This window comes from Mobula birostris, chromosome 15 (assembly GCF_030028105.1).
Source record: "Mobula birostris isolate sMobBir1 chromosome 15, sMobBir1.hap1, whole genome shotgun sequence".
NCBI lineage: Eukaryota > Metazoa > Chordata > Chondrichthyes > Myliobatiformes > Myliobatidae > Mobula > Mobula birostris.
Window position 1 is genome coordinate 11,447,414 of NC_092384.1, and position 18,550 is coordinate 11,465,963.

At 43.0% G+C, this 18,550-nt stretch overlaps 1 protein-coding gene across 4 annotated transcripts in view; it reads left to right on the forward strand.

Annotated features, from left to right (window-relative positions):
• elmo3 (engulfment and cell motility 3) overlaps nucleotides 1-18,550 on the forward strand; it is a 160,701-nt gene that overhangs the window by 22,688 nt on the left and 119,463 nt on the right. For all 4 annotated transcript variants that reach the window (XM_072279316.1, XM_072279315.1, XM_072279318.1 and 1 more), the window contains one exon: nucleotides 12,185-12,302. In XM_072279316.1, coding sequence (XP_072135417.1) covers nucleotides 12,225-12,302 — 78 coding nt within the window. In that variant the 5' untranslated portion in view covers nucleotides 12,185-12,224. The remainder of the gene's footprint in view (nucleotides 1-12,184; nucleotides 12,303-18,550) is intronic.

The following is an 18,550-nucleotide window of genomic DNA, read 5'->3' on the forward strand; positions in this document are numbered from 1 at the left end:
TTTGAGGAATGGAAACACACCATAGTCTGTTTTATTTTGTGGGATTAGCAGCTTGGGTGTGGGCTGTCAGGGAGGATTCAGGGCTGCTAATCATAAACACTGATTCTGTGGATGCTAGAATCCAGAACAATACACACAAAATGCAGAGGAACTCAGCTGGTCAGGCATGGTATATGGTGAGGAACAAAGAAATCCTGATGAAAGGTCTCGGCCTGAAATGACTATTTACTGTATTCCCTTTCATAGATGCTACCTGACCTGCTGGATTCCTCCAGCACTTTGTGTGTGTGTGTGTGTGTGTGTGTGTTGCTTAAGATTCAGGGCCTGTGTGGACAGGCCCCCCCCCCCCAGTTAGAGCAGACTGGTAACTGTATCAGCCAGCTGTGTTGTTCCTCATCAGCCTCACCCACTCAGTCTTATTCCAAATAATTTTACACCATGCATTCATCAATGTCTCTTTTTAAATAAATTTGTCAATAGTATTTAACCTTCTGACAATTTGAAATGCTCCCTTCTCTCTGTTCCCTCCCCGCCCCTCTTTTCCTCTGAACATGCCCCACATTCCCCTCTTCACTACAGCTCCCTCCCTTCATCGCAGACTCACTTCCCCCATGCTGCCTTCCCATACTTGCTCCTTTTCCGACTTTCACTCCAGCCATTCTCTTGCCCTCCCCCACCCTCGCACCCCCCAACCCCTTCCCCCTTCCCGTTTCCCTCCTAATTCTCCAAACTTTAATTTGCATTCATTCTTTATCATGTTATCTTAGGTTCTCGTTATTTATTGCTATTTACTTATATTCACATTTGCACAGTTTGTTGTCTTCTGCACTCTGGTTGATCTTTCATTGATCCTGTTATAGTTACTATTCTATAGATTTGCTGAGTATGCCCGCAGGAAAATGAATCTCAGAGCAGTATATGGTGCACTTGATGTGGTTTGGTACTTTGATCTTTAAACTTCTTTAAACTCTTTTACCCCCTTCCACTCCCCAAGTTGTCTCCCCCTTCCTTCTCCCCCTCCACCCTCCCCTTCCTCCCTCTCCTTTGGGTGCCTTTCTGTTTGACACTCATACTCTCTTCTTCTCTCCCTTTCCCTCTCTGTCTCTCCCTCCAACCATTTGTAATTAGGCCTCCCTCCCGCCCTCTGCCTATCATCCATTCACTGGTAAACATCTTGTGAAGCGTGCTGGCTTTTCTGATGGGTTAACTATCAGAGTGTATTGCTGTGGGTGGAGATAGGAATGATTTGTTTCGGAATAAGATTAGACTTGTCTGTTCGTGGCACTCCCTTTACATTCCTGATTTATCTCAAACAGCAACCTCTGGCAGAGTCTCTATCCAGCTGTTCCTCGGTGTACTATCCCACAGGCCCTTTGACCCCAATCTCTGGTTTACAGACATCTCCACCAGAATGAGCCAGGACGAGGGGAGCTGAGTGAAGACTGCTGGAACTGTAGATGTTTATGTTCGCATGGATTATAAGGTGCCCACAGCCCAATCTTCTCCTAACCAACAACTTGTCACTCAGTTCCCTACATGTATATCACCATCTACCATGTATCATAGAGCACAGAAAAAGGCCATTCATCCCATCTAATCTATGCTAAGATGTTATTTTGTCTAGCCCCATCAACCTGCACTTGGACCATAACCTCCATACTCCTCTCTCCATCTGCTTATCCAAACTTCTCTTAGATGTTGTAATTGAATTTGTGTGCACCACTTCAGCTAGCAGCTCTTTCCACATTTGGACCAGCTTCCCCTCCATGGACTCTCTGTACTTCTGTCTGCTTCAATAAAGCAGTTAGCATAATCAAAGACTCCGCGCACCCCAGAGATTCTCTCTTCTTCCCTCCTCCTTCAGGCAGATGATAGAAAAGTCTAAAAGCGTGTACCACCAGGCTCAGGAGAGGCTTCTACCCCACTGTTAAGTGGTTCCCCAGTGTGATTAATAGGACTCTTGACCTCACAATCTGTCTCTTTATGATTTTGCACCATATTCTTTACCTGCACTGTACTTTCTCTGTAACTGTTACACTTTATTTTTAATTATTATTGCTTTACCTTGTTCTGTGTAATTATCTGATCTGTGTGAACAGAATGCAAGAGCAGCTTTTCACTGTAGCTCAGTTCTTGTGACAATAATGAACCAATTCCAATTCCAATCAAAGTGGGAGGTGAGGGCTCTGCTGTCCCAAGCAGGGGAGATCTGATGCTGGTTCCTCATCTGTCCCTTCTCTGGAGTCCTTCCATCTGCTCCTTGGCATTCCATGTTAGGGTGCGGAGAGAGACTTCCTGATTACCATTCCTGGGTGGCTCAGTGTCTGGCTGGTATTGGTGGCAGGTTGGCATAAGGACAAAGAAATAGGAGCAGGAGGATGTCACTTGACCCCATCAAACACTGCCCCACCATTCAGCATGATCTCTGTTGGTCTCCATTCCTCTTCTGTGCCAGTTCCTCATCACCCTCCATTCCGCAATCTTTCAAATATTATCAACCGTCACTTTAAACATGGAGTTGGACAGCACGGAAATAGGCCCTTCGGTCCACCATGCCTCTGCTGACCATCATGACACCCACGTATCTGCATTAATTACCTTTGGTGTGAAAACATTTACCCCTCAGATCTCCTCTAATCATCCTCCCTCTTGTCTTACAACTACACCCTCCAGTTTTAGATACCTCTACCATGGAAAGAATGGGGTGTCCAGGGAGGGGTAGCACCCCTGGTGAAGGGGTTGGTTGTGTCCGTTCTGGGGCATGTCACTCATCTTTGGTCCCTACCGGACACTCAATTCCCACCTGTGACAGTGGCCACATACTGCTTTGACAGGTGGCCAAAACCAGGTGAGGGTAGCCCATGGGCCTCGTACCCCAATGAGACAGGGATATCATCCAAAGTCAGCTCTGGTCTGGTGAACTGAGCAGATGAGATCAACAGTGAGATTCAGTGGTCAGGGAGGTGGTTCTGCAAGACTTCATGGAGAGTGAAGGGCATGATGAGGCACAGAAGAAGTCATGGCCATCCACTACAATCAAGGAACCTCCTAGTTGTGATGACACTTGCACCACTGGACCTGGACTTCCGAGGTCAAGAGAGTGGAACTTTTCCAGAGCATCAGCTTTCCCACATGTGTTTTCTGTCATAGTTGATAGGACTGACAAGCAATCACCATGGGAAACAGATGCTGATTACCTACCCTATCTTGCAATGTTATACACATCTCTCGTGCCTCTAGTACAGAGCACACAGACCCAGCCTATCCGATCTCTTCTGATCAAGCTCTCCAATTCAGTTTGAATCCCTTCTGTGCCCTCTCCACATCCTTTCTATAATGTGGTGACCAGAAATGCATACAATGCAAAGTGGCCCGCAGAACATTCTGGAACAGGGCAAGTTTATAGGGTTGTTAAGAATGTGTATGGTGTGTGTGTATGTGTGTGGTCTGAGTGCAAGAGCCATGAGGTAATATTGCAACACTGGTGGGACCACATTTGGAATATAGTGTTCGGTTCTGGTTGCCTCGTTACAGGGACGGTGCAGAGGAGATTTACCAAGATACTGGCTGAATTAGAGAGCATGTCTTAGAGGATAGGCTGAGTGAACTAAGGCTTTTCTCTTTGGAGCAAAGGAGGATGAGAGGTGACTTGATGGAGGTGTACAGGATGATAAGCAGCATCGTTCGAGTGGATAGCCAAAGATTTTTTCCCGGGGGAAATGCCGAATAAGAGGGAGCACAATTTTAAAGAGATTGGATGGAAGTACAGGGGGATGCAGAGAGTAAGTTTTTTACACAGAGAGTTGTGTGAGTATGTGGAATGCCCTGCCAGGAGTGGTGACAGAGACTAATAGATTAGGAACACTTAAGAGACTGTTAGATTAGGCACATGGATGATAGAAGAATGGAGGGTGATGTATGAGGGAAAGGTTAGATTGATCTTAGATTAGGTTATAAACTTGGCATGGCATCATGGGCCAAAGGGTCTGTGCTGTGCTGTGCTGTGCTGTAGTTCTATTTAAACTTTTGTACTCAATGCATCAGTCAATAAAGGCAAGTGCATTCCTCCGTTTTAAGTGGTCAGCGCCTTATATTTTATAATTATATCCTCTTGTTTGTGACACTCTCCCTAGTGAGAACATCTCAACATCTACCTTGTCCTGATCCCTTAGAATAACCTCCACCTTACCTTCTACCAATCATCTTCTGTGATAACATTCCTTTTGCCTAGTTACCTGCTTTTTCTATGGAGAATGGTGAAAATGGGTGGTGAGAGATTTCATGGAACAAGGGCTGCACATGATTGGTTGATATATAAGCACAGAAACAAAGAAAGTCTACAGCCCTTTGGCCCACAATGCTGTGCTGAACATGTACTTACTAGAAATTATCTAGGGTTACCCATAAACCTCTATTTTTCTAAGTTCCATGTACCTATCCAAGAGTCTCTTAAAAGACCCTATTGTATCCGCCTCCACAAGCGTTGCCAGCAGCCCATTCCATGCAGTCACCAATCTGTGGGTAAAAAAAAAACTTACCCGACATCCCCTCTGTACCTACTTCCAAGCACCTTAAAACTGTGCCCTCTCATGTTAGCCATTTCAGCCCTGGGAAAAAGCCTCTGACTATCCACACAATCAATGCCTCTCTTCATCTTATACACCTCTATTCAACCTATTCTCATAAGGCATGCTCCCTAATTCAGGCAACGTCATGGAAATCTCCTCTACACCCTTTGTATAGTTTCCACATCCTTCCTGTAGTGAGATGACTAGAACTGAGCACAGTACTCCAAATGGGGTCTGGCCAGGGTCCTATATAGCTGCAATATTACCTCTCAACTCTTAAACTCAATACCATGATTGATAAAGGCCAATGCACCAAAGATATAAGAGCAGAATTAAGCCATTCAGCCCATTGATTCTGTTCCACCATTCAATCATGGCTGATTTTGTTTCTCTTGACCCCATTCTCTTGCCTTCTTTCCATAACCCTCAACCCCTTTAACATTGAAGGACTTAACAATGGCTGCTTTAAATACACCTCCACAATAAATAACCTTGCCTCCACAACCCTCTATGGCAATGAATTTACAATTCCTCACTCCCTGGCTGAAGAAATTTCTGCTCATCTCAGTTCTAAAGGGACTTCCCTATATTCTGAGCCTGTGCCCTTGGATCCTAGACTCCTAATGGACACATCTCCACATCCACTCTATCTAGGCCATTCAGTATTCTGTAGGTTTCTATAGAACAGTAGAGCACAGGAACACAATGTTGTGCTGAACCAATTAAATTAGTAATTAAATGGCCAATGAAACTAATCTCATCTGCCTACACAATGTCCATATCCATTCCATTTTCCTTTCACATTTATGTGCCTATCTAAACATCTCTTAAAAGTCCCCAATGTATCTGCCTCTATCACCACCCCAGGCAGGGCATTCCAGGCATCTGCCACTCTTTGTGTAAACAAACACCCCTCATATCTTCTTTGAAATTATCCCCTCTCACCTTAAATGCATACCCTCTAGTATTAGACATTTTAAACCTTGGAAAAAAAGCATATTGTCTGTCTACTCTATCTGTACCTCTCATAACCTTATAAACCTCTATCAGATCTCCTCTCAGCCTCCAACACTCCAGAGAAAGCAACTCAAATTTGTCCAACCTCTCGTTATAGCACATGCCCTATAATCCAGGTTACATCCTGGTAAATCTCTTCTGTGCCCTCTCCAAGGCCTGAACATCCATCCTATAATGAGGGTGACCAGAACTGGATGTAATACTTCAGATGCGGCCTACCTAGAGTTTTATAAAGCTGCAATATAATTTCATGACTTTTGAACTCAATGGCTCGACTAAATAAGCGAGCGTGCCATATGTCTTAAATACTCCATCAATCCGTGTGGCCACTTTCAGGGAACTGTGAACTTGGACCCCAAGATCCCTCTGCTCATCAATACTGTTAAGGATCTTGCCTTTAATAGTGTACTGTCACTTTGCATCTGACCTACCAAGGTGCATTACTTCACAATTGTCTGGGTTAAACTCTGTCTGCTATTTCTCTAACCATAGTTACAACTGATTTATATTCCACTGTCTTCTGCACTTTCCATAACACCACCAATCTTCGTATCATCAGCAAAAATATTAACCCATCCACCTACATTTTTATCCAGGTTATTTATATACACAAACAGCAGAGGCCCCAGTACAGATCCCTGTAGAACATCATTAATGCCAGACCTCTGGCTAGAATAATTCCCTTCAACCACTACCCTCTGTCTCCCTTGGGCAAGCCATTTCTAAATCTAAATGACCCATTCACAATGGATCCCATGCATTTAATCTTCTGGATGAACCTCTCACAAGGAACTTTGTCAAACATGCTACTAAAATCTACGTAGACAATGTCCACAGCTCTACTTTCAATCACCTTGCCAAAAAACTCAATCAAGTGGGTAAGACATGACTTGCCCTGCACAAAGCAATTAGGCCATGGTTTTCCAAATGCTCATAAATCCTATGTCTATGAATTATCTCCATTAACTTCCCTACCACTGACATGAGTCACTGGTCTTTAGTTTCCAGGATTTTCCCTGGTTCTCTTCTTGAATAATAGAGCATTAGTTACTAGAGCCAGTCCGCTGGGACCTCACCTGTGGCTGGAGAGGACCCAAGGATATTGATCAAGGCTCCAGCCATCTCTTTTCTTACTTCTCCCAATAATCTGGGGTATATCCCATCAGGCCCTGAGGGATTTGTCCACCTTAGTGCTCTTTAAAAAGTCCCAATACTACCTCCTCCTCTACTTTGAAATGCCCTGGCCTAATCATATGCTCAGCACTGATCTCCCAATCCTCTATATCCTTCTTGATAAATACTGACGTGAGCTACTCATCAAGTACCTCACCCACATCCTCTGCGTTCAAGCAAATGTTCCTCCCTTTATCCTTGAGTGGTCCTGTCCTCTCCCTAGTTATATTCCTGTTCTTGTATGTACAGAATACCTTGGGATTCCCTTTAATCCTACTTGCCAAGGACTTTTGATGGGCCCTCCAGATTTTCCTAACTCCCTTGAGTTCTTTTCTGGCTTCTTTTTAATCCTCAGGTGTCTGTTTGATTCTAGCTTCCAAAGCTTTACATATTTTTCCTTTTACTTCTTCACTAAGTTCATCACCTTTCTGGATATCCAAGGTTCTCTTACCTTGCCATCTTTTCCTTCTTTCTGACCAGAACATACCCTTCCTGTACTCTGTGCAGTTGCTCCCAATTAATTCTCCCTCATTTCTGCCTAATGCTCTCGTAATTTAATACACTATTACAAGGTCATGCTTAAGCTTATCTATAGCTATCTTAAAACTTAAGGAGTTGTGGTCACTGTTCCCTAACTGTTCACCCACTGAAAGGTCAGTCACCTGGCCTGGTCAACACCAGGTCCAGTACAGCCCCTCCTCTTGTTGATTTAAGAAACCCTCCTGGATGCAGCTAACAAATTCTGCCCCATATAAACCTGTAGAACAAAGAAAGTCCCTGTTTATATTAGGAAAGTTGATGTCCCCCATGACAACAACTGTTTTGTTTTAGCTCCTTTCTTTAATCTGCCTGCATACCTGTTCCTCAGTACCTGGTAGTTATTGGGTGCACTGTAGTACAATCCCATCAGATAATTGCATCCTTCCTACTTTTGAGTTCTATCCATATAAATTCAGGGGACGAACCCTCCCTCATGTCCTCTATGAATGCACTCTCTCTCTGTAAGATCCCTCCTCATTCTTCTGAACTCCATTGAGTACAGATTCAGAGACATCAAAAACACGTCATGTTAAACCTTTCATTTCCAGGATTGTCCTTGTAAGCCTTATCTGGACCCTCTCTAGAGCCAACACATCTTTCCTTAGATACTGGTTCCAGAATTGCACCCACTATTGCCCAATAAAGCCTCAGCAGTACACACAGAATGCTGAGGCAACTCAGCATCTATGGAAATGAATAAACAGCCGATGTTTTGGGCAGAGATCCCTTCGAGCCTCAGTCAGCAGTACTATATATCTTTTATGTTCTCAAAATGAATGCCAACATTATATTTGCCTTGACTGACTCGACCTGCAAGTTAAATTAAAGGGAATCCTGAACTAGGATCTCAAGTCCCTTTGCACCTACAATTTATGAATTCTTTCCCCGGTTAGAAAATAGTCTACACCTTTATTCTTTCTACCACAGTGCATAGTCCCTCAAATCTCTGTGCTGTTTTCCACCTGCCACTTTTTTGCACATGCTCCCAACCTGTCCAAGTCCTTCAGCAGACTCCCTGCTTGAGCGACACTATGATGCTCTCCTGGTATCATCTGCAAACTTGGCCTCAGTGCCTGAGTATGAGGTGATGTAGCAGCTTTCAGTACTCAACAGAGGTGTAAGTAAGATGCTGCAGAGATAAGTCTGAGGTTTTTGATAATAATGAGCTGCATTGCAATTATCAAAAACCTCAAACACTTAAAGGTAGCCAGTTTATAGGAGATAGAACACTGCAGCATAGAACAGTCACTTCAGCGCACGATGTGGTGCCATCCTTTTAACCTAATCTAAGGTCAATCTAACCCTTCTCTCTGACGTAATCCTTCATTTTGTTTTTCATCCATATGCCTAAGAGTTTCTTAAATGCCCTTAATGTACCTACCTTGACCAGCACTCCAACAACCTGTTCCATGCACCCACCACTGTGTGTGTGTGTGTATATATATATTATATATATATAAAAATAAAATAAAAACAAACTTGTCTCTGACATCCCCTCATATTTTTGTCCAATCACCTTTAAATTACTCCATTGTGCTCCTTGTCTTAGCAGTTTTTACTCAGGGGGAGAAAGTCTCTGGCTGTCCACTTGATCTATGCCTCCTATCAACTTGTATACCTCTATCAATTCACCTCTCATCCTCCTTCCGCCAAAGAGAAAAACCCTATCTCGCTCAACCCATAAGACATGCTCTCTAATTCAGGCAGCATCCTGGTAAACCTCCTCTGCACCCTCTCGAAATCTTCCACATTCTTCCTATAATGAGGCGACCAGAATTAAACACAATATTCCAAGTGTAGTCTAAACAGGGGTTATGGAGCTGCAATATTACCTTTTGAACTCAATCCCCTGACTAGTGTGGCCAACACATGATGTGACAATGAGCTGCATTTTTCAACAAAATTTATCACAATATGCATTTTGGGATGTTGGAGCAAGGTCTTTCAAGATAGCAAAGGGAACTTGGTGTCTAGTGGTTGAATTAGTCTACCATGAGTCCATTGCACTCGTGCTGAAACAGTTCCAGATGCGGTCACAACACAGTGAGTCAACTGTTCACCGAGACATGGAGCTAAGGTCCAGTGACCTGCAAGAGGTTTGGAAGGCTGCCAAAAAGCAAGTCCGTTTCCTTGGTGTTACTGATGCAGAAGAAAGGAAGTTGTACTAATTCTTTGTAAAAGACTAGAGTTGTTGCCAGTTTTAGTGAGGGCATCAAGGTTTTGGAGTGGGTACTGGCAATATTACTGAATGAAGGATTTCTGTAGAGCAAAGAAAAAGCTGGGGTTGTTGTTATTATAGAGGCAGTTAATGGGAGAGTTGCTTAAAGTCGGGAAGGTTCTGATGAACTTAGAAGAAAACAGGAGGGTCAGGGCATTGATTTTCTGGGCTTTTGAGGATGAGACAAAGGAATACGTTTTTCCACACTGCAAGAGATCTGGAAGTGGGATCAAAACAGGTTCCGAAGTGGGGACTGGGAAACTGTCTGCAGGAAACATATTTTCATGGCCATTGGTAAATGAAAGTTCATGCCATCTCGAAACGTTCTTCCTCCCCAGGCGGCTAGTCTGATCAACCAATCTAGCTTTTTTTAAATTATCGAAGTATATGTCACCATATGCTACCTTGAAATTCGTTTTCTTACAAGCAGTTACAGGAAAATGAAGCAATACAATAGAATTTCTGAAAAACTATAAATGACGAAGACTGACAAACAACCGATGTGCAAAAGAGGACAAATGGTCCAAATAATAAATAAAAGTAAATAAATAATTGTGGAAACAGGAATTGTAGAGTCTGTGAAAATGTAGATGTGTGTGAATTTATCTACCCCCCTCTGTCTATAACCCCCATCACTGAAGTGTAAACACTTTAAACCACTTTTTATAATGCTGTTATAATGCTGGGGGGGGGGTCATTTCTTTGCTGCTGCTTATGCATGGGAGGGGGAGCTGGGGGAGGGGGCTTTAGGATTCTAACGTTCACCTGTCACTTATTCTTTGGGGCACTCCTCTGTTTTTGTAGATGTTTGCGAAGAAAAAAAATTTCAGAATGTATATTGTATACATTTCTCTGACATTAAATTGAACCTATTGAACCTATTTAAATGTATATGGCAAATAAAGTTGATTCTTGGGAGGACAATGAGAATGGAGGTGCAGACTTCTTCTGTGGTGACTCTGACTGAGGGCTATTCACTCTCAACTGACTTCACTACTGACCAAACATAATTTCCCATTTCACCATATCCATGCATCCTTTCTCTCAAGGGGCCAAATCTCATTTACAAACCTATCCCCACAGCAACGCACTCCACTGCCCAGGCCTCTTCGATAGAGAGCCTTTGCCCCTCTCATGTCTTCTCGCTGTTCAATCTCACTGGTGCATCTTATTTTCCCTGTCATTTTAGCCACAGTGGATTGTCTTCCTGGGTCATTCAAAGGGGGTTTGGTTGACTCCCTCCTTTTCCACAGAGAATATCATATTTTTCCTCATCTTCCAATTCTTACTTCCAAAACACCAGAACTGGTTTCTGAGTGATGTGGGTGGTTGGGCAGTGAGCAGAATTGGTTATAGCACAGACTGACTCCCAACACTTTAATATAGAATATCCCATATAGCACTGAGGGAACAATTCAAGGTCATTGAGGGCCTCTTTCCATATTGTGCACCTCAATGACCTTGAATTGTTTGCCGAGCACTGTTCCCATCCTAACTGATTTCTGCCGAGCACCGTTCCCATCCCAGCTGGTCCCTGACGACCACCATTCCCATCCCAGCTGGTCCCTGACAACCACCGTTCCCATCCCAACTGGTCTGTGATGACCACCATTCCCATCCCAATTGATCCATTGTGACCACTATTCCTGTCTGAACTTGCCTGCATTTGGTCCATATCACTCTAAGCATTTCCTGTCCAAGTGTTGTGATTGTATCTGCCTTAGCCACTTTCTCTGAGACCATTTCCATTTACTGACTACCCTCGCAACCTACTCAATCTCTCTCCATAATTAATTCCCACAAGTCCGAGCAACAATCTTCCCTGCACTCATTTTAAAGTTTCAAAGTACATTTATTATCAGCATATGTATCCAGTACATTACCTGCAATTTGTGCTTTTCACAGACATTCATGAAATAAACAAGCCCCATAGAATGATAGAAACATTGAAGCTGTAAAGTCCCTCACTCCCTTCGCATAAGCAGCAGCAGGAAGCATTGAAGAGTCCAAGCGTCGAAGCACCAGAGTCTGTTGAACCAGAGCTCATCAAACTATAGTCCATAACCCAGCTCTTTGGTATTTCAGACAGGCTCGCTGTCTCCAGTGGGGGGGGGGGGAGAGAGAGAGTGAGATCGCTCCTCCAACAATGAGAGTGGAGACCAGCAGCTCATTGCATTCTCTGTTCTATGCCCATCAACTCCCGTTTAATTTTTGAACCACTTGTATGAATTGAGGGGCAATTTGCAGTTCTCAGTGCTGATGTGGGAGGAAACCAGAGTGCACAGTTGAAACCCACCCAGTCACAGAGAGAACATACAGACTCTATACAGACAGCACCTGAGGTCAGGATCGAGTCTGAGTGACGAGCACTGAAAGGCAGCTGCTGTGTGTGACCCTGTAGTAATGGAGAAAGGGGAAAATTCATTTGGATTTTAGTGGACCAAATGGAAAATTGAAGGGATAAACATAAGTGTCCCATTTTTCTTAGTTTTCTGTCTCAGGTTGTCATCGTTTCTATCATATTTCCTTGGGAACCACTTTGGCCTCTGGCATCGATGGTTTTCTCCACGGTTGTCCAAATGTGTAGCTGTCGGAAGCAGCAGAAGTTGGGGAAGGAGAGAATGTCCTTTGTTGTGAATTATTGTCTCCTTGCTCATATTTTGTTTAGGTTCTTCTTCAGTAAGGTGATTCTACAGACCAAAGCCAAGATGCCCCCTCCCAAAGATATTGTGAAGATTGCTGTGCAGATGCCCGGGGCTTACCCTCAGCTCATAGACCTTGACCAGGTAAGATACTCATCTGGAGTGTTTCACCCATGCTGGAAAATTTCCATATTTCTCCTGGGTTTCCTGTGGCAGGAGGAGGAGGAGGAGGAGGACAGCTCGAGTAGCTGGGCAACCTGTAGTCAAGGTCAGGTTTGATGTCATCTGCACAAGTACATGTATGGACAGGCAGAATGTAACACTAACTTCCAGCAGCATTCTAGAGAATAGTACTGGATGCACAACATTCACAAATAAAACATAAATTTTACATAATTTTCACAAGGAAGAACACAAGCAGAACCAAAAAATAAATTGGTAAATTGGATTAGTAAGTATGCAGATGATACTAAGATAGGTGGAGTTGTGGATAATGAAGCAGGTTTTCAAAGCTTGCAGAGAGATTTAGGTCAGTTAGAAGAGTGGGCTGAAAGATGGCAGATGGAGTTTGATGCTGATAAATGTGAGGTGCTACATTTTGGTAGGACTAATCAAAATAGGACATACATGGTAAATGGTAGGGCATTGAAGAATGCAGTAGAACAGGGGGATCTAGGAGTAATGGTACATAGTTCCATGAAGGTGGAATCTCATATGGATAGGGTGGTGAAGAAAGCTTTTGGTATGCTGGCCTTTATAAATCAGAGCATTGAGTATAGGAGTTGGGATGTATCCCTCCCCCTCCTATCCAGCTCTTGACTCCATCCCTCCTCTTCCTGTCTTCTCCTATCTTTTTGGATCTCCCCTCCCCCTCCTGTCTTCTCCTATCATTTCGGATCTCCCCCTCCCCCTCCCACTTTCAAATCTCTTACTAGCTCTTCTTTCAGTTAATCCTGACAAAGGGTCTCGGCCTGAAACGTCAACTGTACCTCTTCCTAGAGATGCTGCCTGGCCTGTTGCGTTCACCAGCAACTTTCATGTGTGTTGCTTTATAGTCCATTATTTTGTTTCTGTTAATGAGTCTTTTGATTAGCTTAGGAATGTTGTATCAGCCAATCGGGTTTGTCCTGATAACATTCTGTCCAATGGGATGCCATGGAACATTTGAGAGAGCTTGGTAGCATCCAATTTCTAGGAGAATGTGGGTTTTTGGGCAGTCTGTTTTGCCGGAGTTGGGGGAGAAGTGAGGTGCAGAGAGGAGCACAATGGAAAATGCCCGTGGAACCCCACCCGAAGGGCAGACGCCGTTGTAAGAAGTTCTTTGTGCTGACGAATGGTTCCACGAAGGAAGTGTCAATACTCCTGAGTTAGCCAGTCAGTTCAAAGAAATATTTGTAAATATACTTCCACTTTAAGTTTATACTGGTGTAAGTTCTGTTACTGTTGAATGGGGTAGTTTTTATATAGCATCATTTTTGTGGAACACTCCAGCTTTCCTGCTTGTGTTGATCCCAAATCCTAGACATGTGATGTTCATTGGCAATGGCTGTCGCACCATTACCCATGTACAGAGATAGCTAACGAGCCTACCTGGTTACGACCACAATGAGAGGGTTATGCCTGCAAGCCATCCTTGTGATTGGATCAATGAGCAATGCTTCACGCACAAGAGACCTGAATTACTTCAAACTTCAGAACAGACAGGTCAAGCATCAAGCCTATCAAGCTGTACAGAGCAAGCATAATGTCAATTCTCAACCAACTCCTGCAGCTGGTGCAATTGTTACTTATCAGAAAGAGCTACATTCAGTGTCTTCAAGATCCAGAGATCCAGAATACATTTTCCTACTCTGTGGAAGTCAAGGAATGTGGGAAAGTGCTGCTGAGGTAAAATAAACATTAAATGCACAAGGCACAAGGGGCTAAATCGTTATTCTTGCTGCACATGGCAGTCGGTACACTTGTATCTAATGATGTCCTTTCAAAGCTAGACCAGATTTTCCTGCTGTTCTTCCATGACTCCTTCAGGAACCACTCATAATTCCAAAAGTGGTTAGTTGAAACTTCCAGTCAGAGAGCCTTATCATGAAAAATCCAGTACTGCTTCTGTCCCAATGATGTAAATGAACTCTAAGAAGAACAGGCCAAAACCCTGAGAGATGAGAATCACACTGGGCCTCAAAATCCCAATTTTCCAATTCTCATCATTCCCTAACCTGATTGTCGAAATGCGTCCTATTGTACAACCCGCTGGGTTCGGACTCTGGTGAATTCCCACTTGTAAACTGTCCACTGCTGAAGATCACATCCTCAGCTGCATGCTACTGAACTCTCAAATTTATTCCCTAAATACACTTTTGATTTCTTCTTCAACACACCCGTGAACCTCTAACTCTTTGACTACTGTTTCAGTTGGTTGTTCTAATGTCAACAAGGAAGGTATATAGGCATCGTCACTTTCCTAGAAGTTAAGGAGGTGTATCTTGTCACCAAACACTTTAAAATCTACAGATGTACTGTTGAAAGTACCTTGACAGGTTACAACATGGTCTGGTAAGGCAATTCAAACGTACAGGAATGCAAGAAGCTGTAGAGAGTATATCATGGATACATCCCACCCCTCCATTGGTAGTAACTACAGGAGGCACTGACTGAGGAAGGCAATATCCATTATCAAAGATCCCCACAATCCGGGCCATGCCATCTTCTCACAGCTCCCATTGGGCAGGAGGTTCAGAGGCCTAAATTCCCACATCACTAGGTACAAGAACAGCTTCTTCCCTTCAACCATCTGGTTCTTGAACCAGCTGGAAAACCCCCCAAAAGTACATTAGTATAGCAATACTGTGACCACTTTGATTGACAATAGACTTTGCTTTTTGTTCTACTTATGTCCTTTCTTGACAAAGTTGTGCACAATCTATGTTTAAGTTATACTTTTCTTGTGAATGCTGATTATCGGATGCTATGGGTCTGTGATGCTGCTACACAAGTTTTTCATTGCACCTGTGCACACATGTACTTGTGCAGATGACAATAACCCCGACTTTGGCTTTGAACTTGCTTGCTTACTTACTTTCGAATTTCCTTTGGTTCAAGTGTCAGGAATCATTTTGCAAAATTGTATTACGTTACAATGTTTGCAAAGCTGGAAAAGGTGATCAGATCCAAGACTCTAGGTATCTCTGAGCTCATGAGCACCTTCAGGGTAGGCCCACCCGAGACATCAGGACTGTTCAGAACTACAAACACCCCCTGAGAAGGATTCCGATCGATTCAAAAAGAACTCGCAGACAACCAGAAATTTTAAAAACTCAATACTTTTCACTTGAATTTAAATTTGAGCCCAGATGACTTAGATTACTTAAAGCTTCCTGATTGAAAGAGGTTTGAAGATAGCGAATTCTAGGATGGCTGTGTACAGCTCAGTGTCTAATTGGTAATCCATGGGTCTTATTGATTGCAGTCTTGAGAAGTACAATATCTGGCTTTGTGTAGATTGTTAAGAAGCTTTAAGCACCAGGCGACATAATTAAAGACTGAGTGACTTCATCCTTACACTCAGATTCAGTCGTACAGCTCAGAAGACAGTGGACAATAGTACCCATTTAGTCCAGTCCCCTGCACCTCACAATAGCCTCGTTTGTGAACCATAAGACTATAAGACATGGGAGCAGAATTAGGTCATTTGGTCCATTTATTCTGTATCCCCATTCCATCAAGGCTGATATATTATCACTCTCAACCCAATTCTTCCCGTAATCTTTGATGCCCTTACTAATCAAGAACCTATCAACATCTGCTTTATATATACCCAGCCTGACCTTTAGCTCAGCCTGAAGTCCTGCACCACCAAGTTCAAAGGCGGCTACTTCCTTTCAGCCAACTTGCACAACCTAGTATTACAACACTAAGACTATTTTGCACTGCTGAATCCATTTTACTATTTCAATATTAATACCTAACAATTGAACCTTCCTTACTAATCTTCCGTGTGGGACCTTGTCAAAGGCCTTACTGAAGTCCATATAGACAACATCCACCGCTTTACCCTCGTCAACTTTCCTCGTAACCTCGTCAAAAAACTCAATAAGATTTGTCAAACATGACCTTCCACGCACAAATCCATGTTGACTGTTTCTAATCAGACCCTGTCTATCCAGATGTATACTATCTCTAAGAATATTTTCCATCAATTTACCCACCACTGACGTCAAACTCACAGGCCGATAATTGCTAGGTTTACTCTTAGAACCCTTTTTAAACAATGGAACCACATGAGCAATACGCCAATCCTCCGGCACCATCCCCGTTTCTAATGACATTTGAAATATTTCTGTCAGAGCCCCAGCTATTTCCACACTAACTTCCCTCAGGTCCTAGGGAATATCCTGTCAGGACCCGGTGACTTATCCACTTTTATACTCCTTAAAAGCGCCAGTACTTCCTCTTCTTTAATCGTCATAGTTTCCATAACTACCCTACTTGTTTCCCTTACCTTACACAATTCAATATCCTTCTCCTTAGTGAATACCGAAGAAAAGAAATTATCCCTTGAAAACCATGGCTCTCTCAAACTTTTAACCTTTCCTTTCAGCCTAACAGGAACATAAAGATTCTGTACCCTCAAAATTTCACCTTTAAGTGACCTCCATTTCTCTAGTATATCCTTCCCATAAAACAAATTGTCCCAATCCAGTCCTTCTAAATCCTTTCGCATCTCCTCAAAGTTAGCCTTTCTCCAATCAAAAATCTCAACCCTATCCTTCTCCATAATTATATTGAAACTAATGGCATTGTGATCACTGGACCCGAAGTGCTCCCCAACACATACCTCCGTCACCTGACCTATCTCATTTCCTAACAGGAGATCCAACACGGCCCCTTCTCTAGTTGGTACCTCTATATATTGCTGCAAAAAACTATCCTGCACACATTTTACAAACTCTAAACCATCCAGCCCTTTTACAGAATGGGTTTCCCAGTCTATGTGTGGAAAATTTAAATCTCCTACAATCACAACCTTGTGCTTACTACAAATATCTGCTATCTCCTTACAAATAATAAACTTGGCTTTATAGCCCTGTTCTGTGAAACTGGTCTCACCACAACTGTGACCTCTCAGTTCAGCCTCAGGCAACGTGAAAAAGAGCAGCAAAGCAGAATTGGGCACAGGGTAGTTTCCCCCAGTTTTTGTTACTATGTTTTGATGGAAGTTGTTCATTGTGTTTGGAGACTAAAGGTTTGTCAGTATTCCCCATGGCTCTTTCATGCTGTGTGTGTGCAGAGTTGGGGATTAGATCTGAGTTTCACGGGCAGGATGTCAGGAATGTGAACCTTGACCTTTTCCTAAACAAGGAGAGGTTTGCAGGATACCAGCCTGAGAAGGTTGGGTCACTTTGAATGCTCCTCCCTATTTTCCACAACTGTGTTCCAGTGGCAATATTTCATCAGGATCTCAAGGGGATTTGTTATGTCACCAAAGACTCTAGCAAATTTCTATAGATGTACCAGGGAGAGTTTTCTGACTGGCTGCCTCACTGTTAGATATGGAGGGGTCAACCCACAGATATGAAAGAACTGTAAAGGGTTACAAACTCAGCTAGCTTCAGCATGGGCACGAGCCTCCCCACCATTGAACACATCTTCAAAAGGTGGTGCCTGAAAAGTCAGGGTCCATGATTAAGGAGCCCCACCATCTGGGACACACCCTCTTCTCACTGCTACCATCAGCTTCTTGCCCTCCACAATCAAATTCCTGATCAGTCCATGAACACTACCTCAATATTTTGCTCTCATTCTGCTCTACTTATTTCTCATTTTTTAATTTCTTGTTGTAACTTTTCAGTAACTTTTTGCTCTGTACTGCTGCCACAAAACAACAAATTTCACGACACATGTCAGTGATGATAAATGGTTCTGATTCTGAACCAGCTGAGTCTCAGCTGGAAGTTTCTGATTGGATGTAAGCTGGGCTGAGCTCTGATGGCTTTTAAGCTTAATAGCCAGGGTATTGGATCTGAGTTTGTGTCACTGAAAAGTCAAGTTGAAGTTCATTGTCAGAGGCACATAAACTCAGTATAAATGCTATGAAAGGTAGCTTTACACAACAGTGGCACAGTACATTATAAATGCAAGTTAACATAGACAAGTTAATATAAATTATACACGACTTAAATTATCATAAACTATACACAACTTAAATCAGTAAATTGGTTTATTATTGTCACATGTACAATGAAAAATGTTGTTTTGCATGTCATCCACACAGATCATTGTCAAATCAGTGCACTGAGGTTGTACAGAGAAAAGCAATAATGGAACACAGAATGAAGTGTTATAGAGGCAGAGAGTGCAGTGCAGTGAGACTATAAGGTGCAAAGCATAATAAG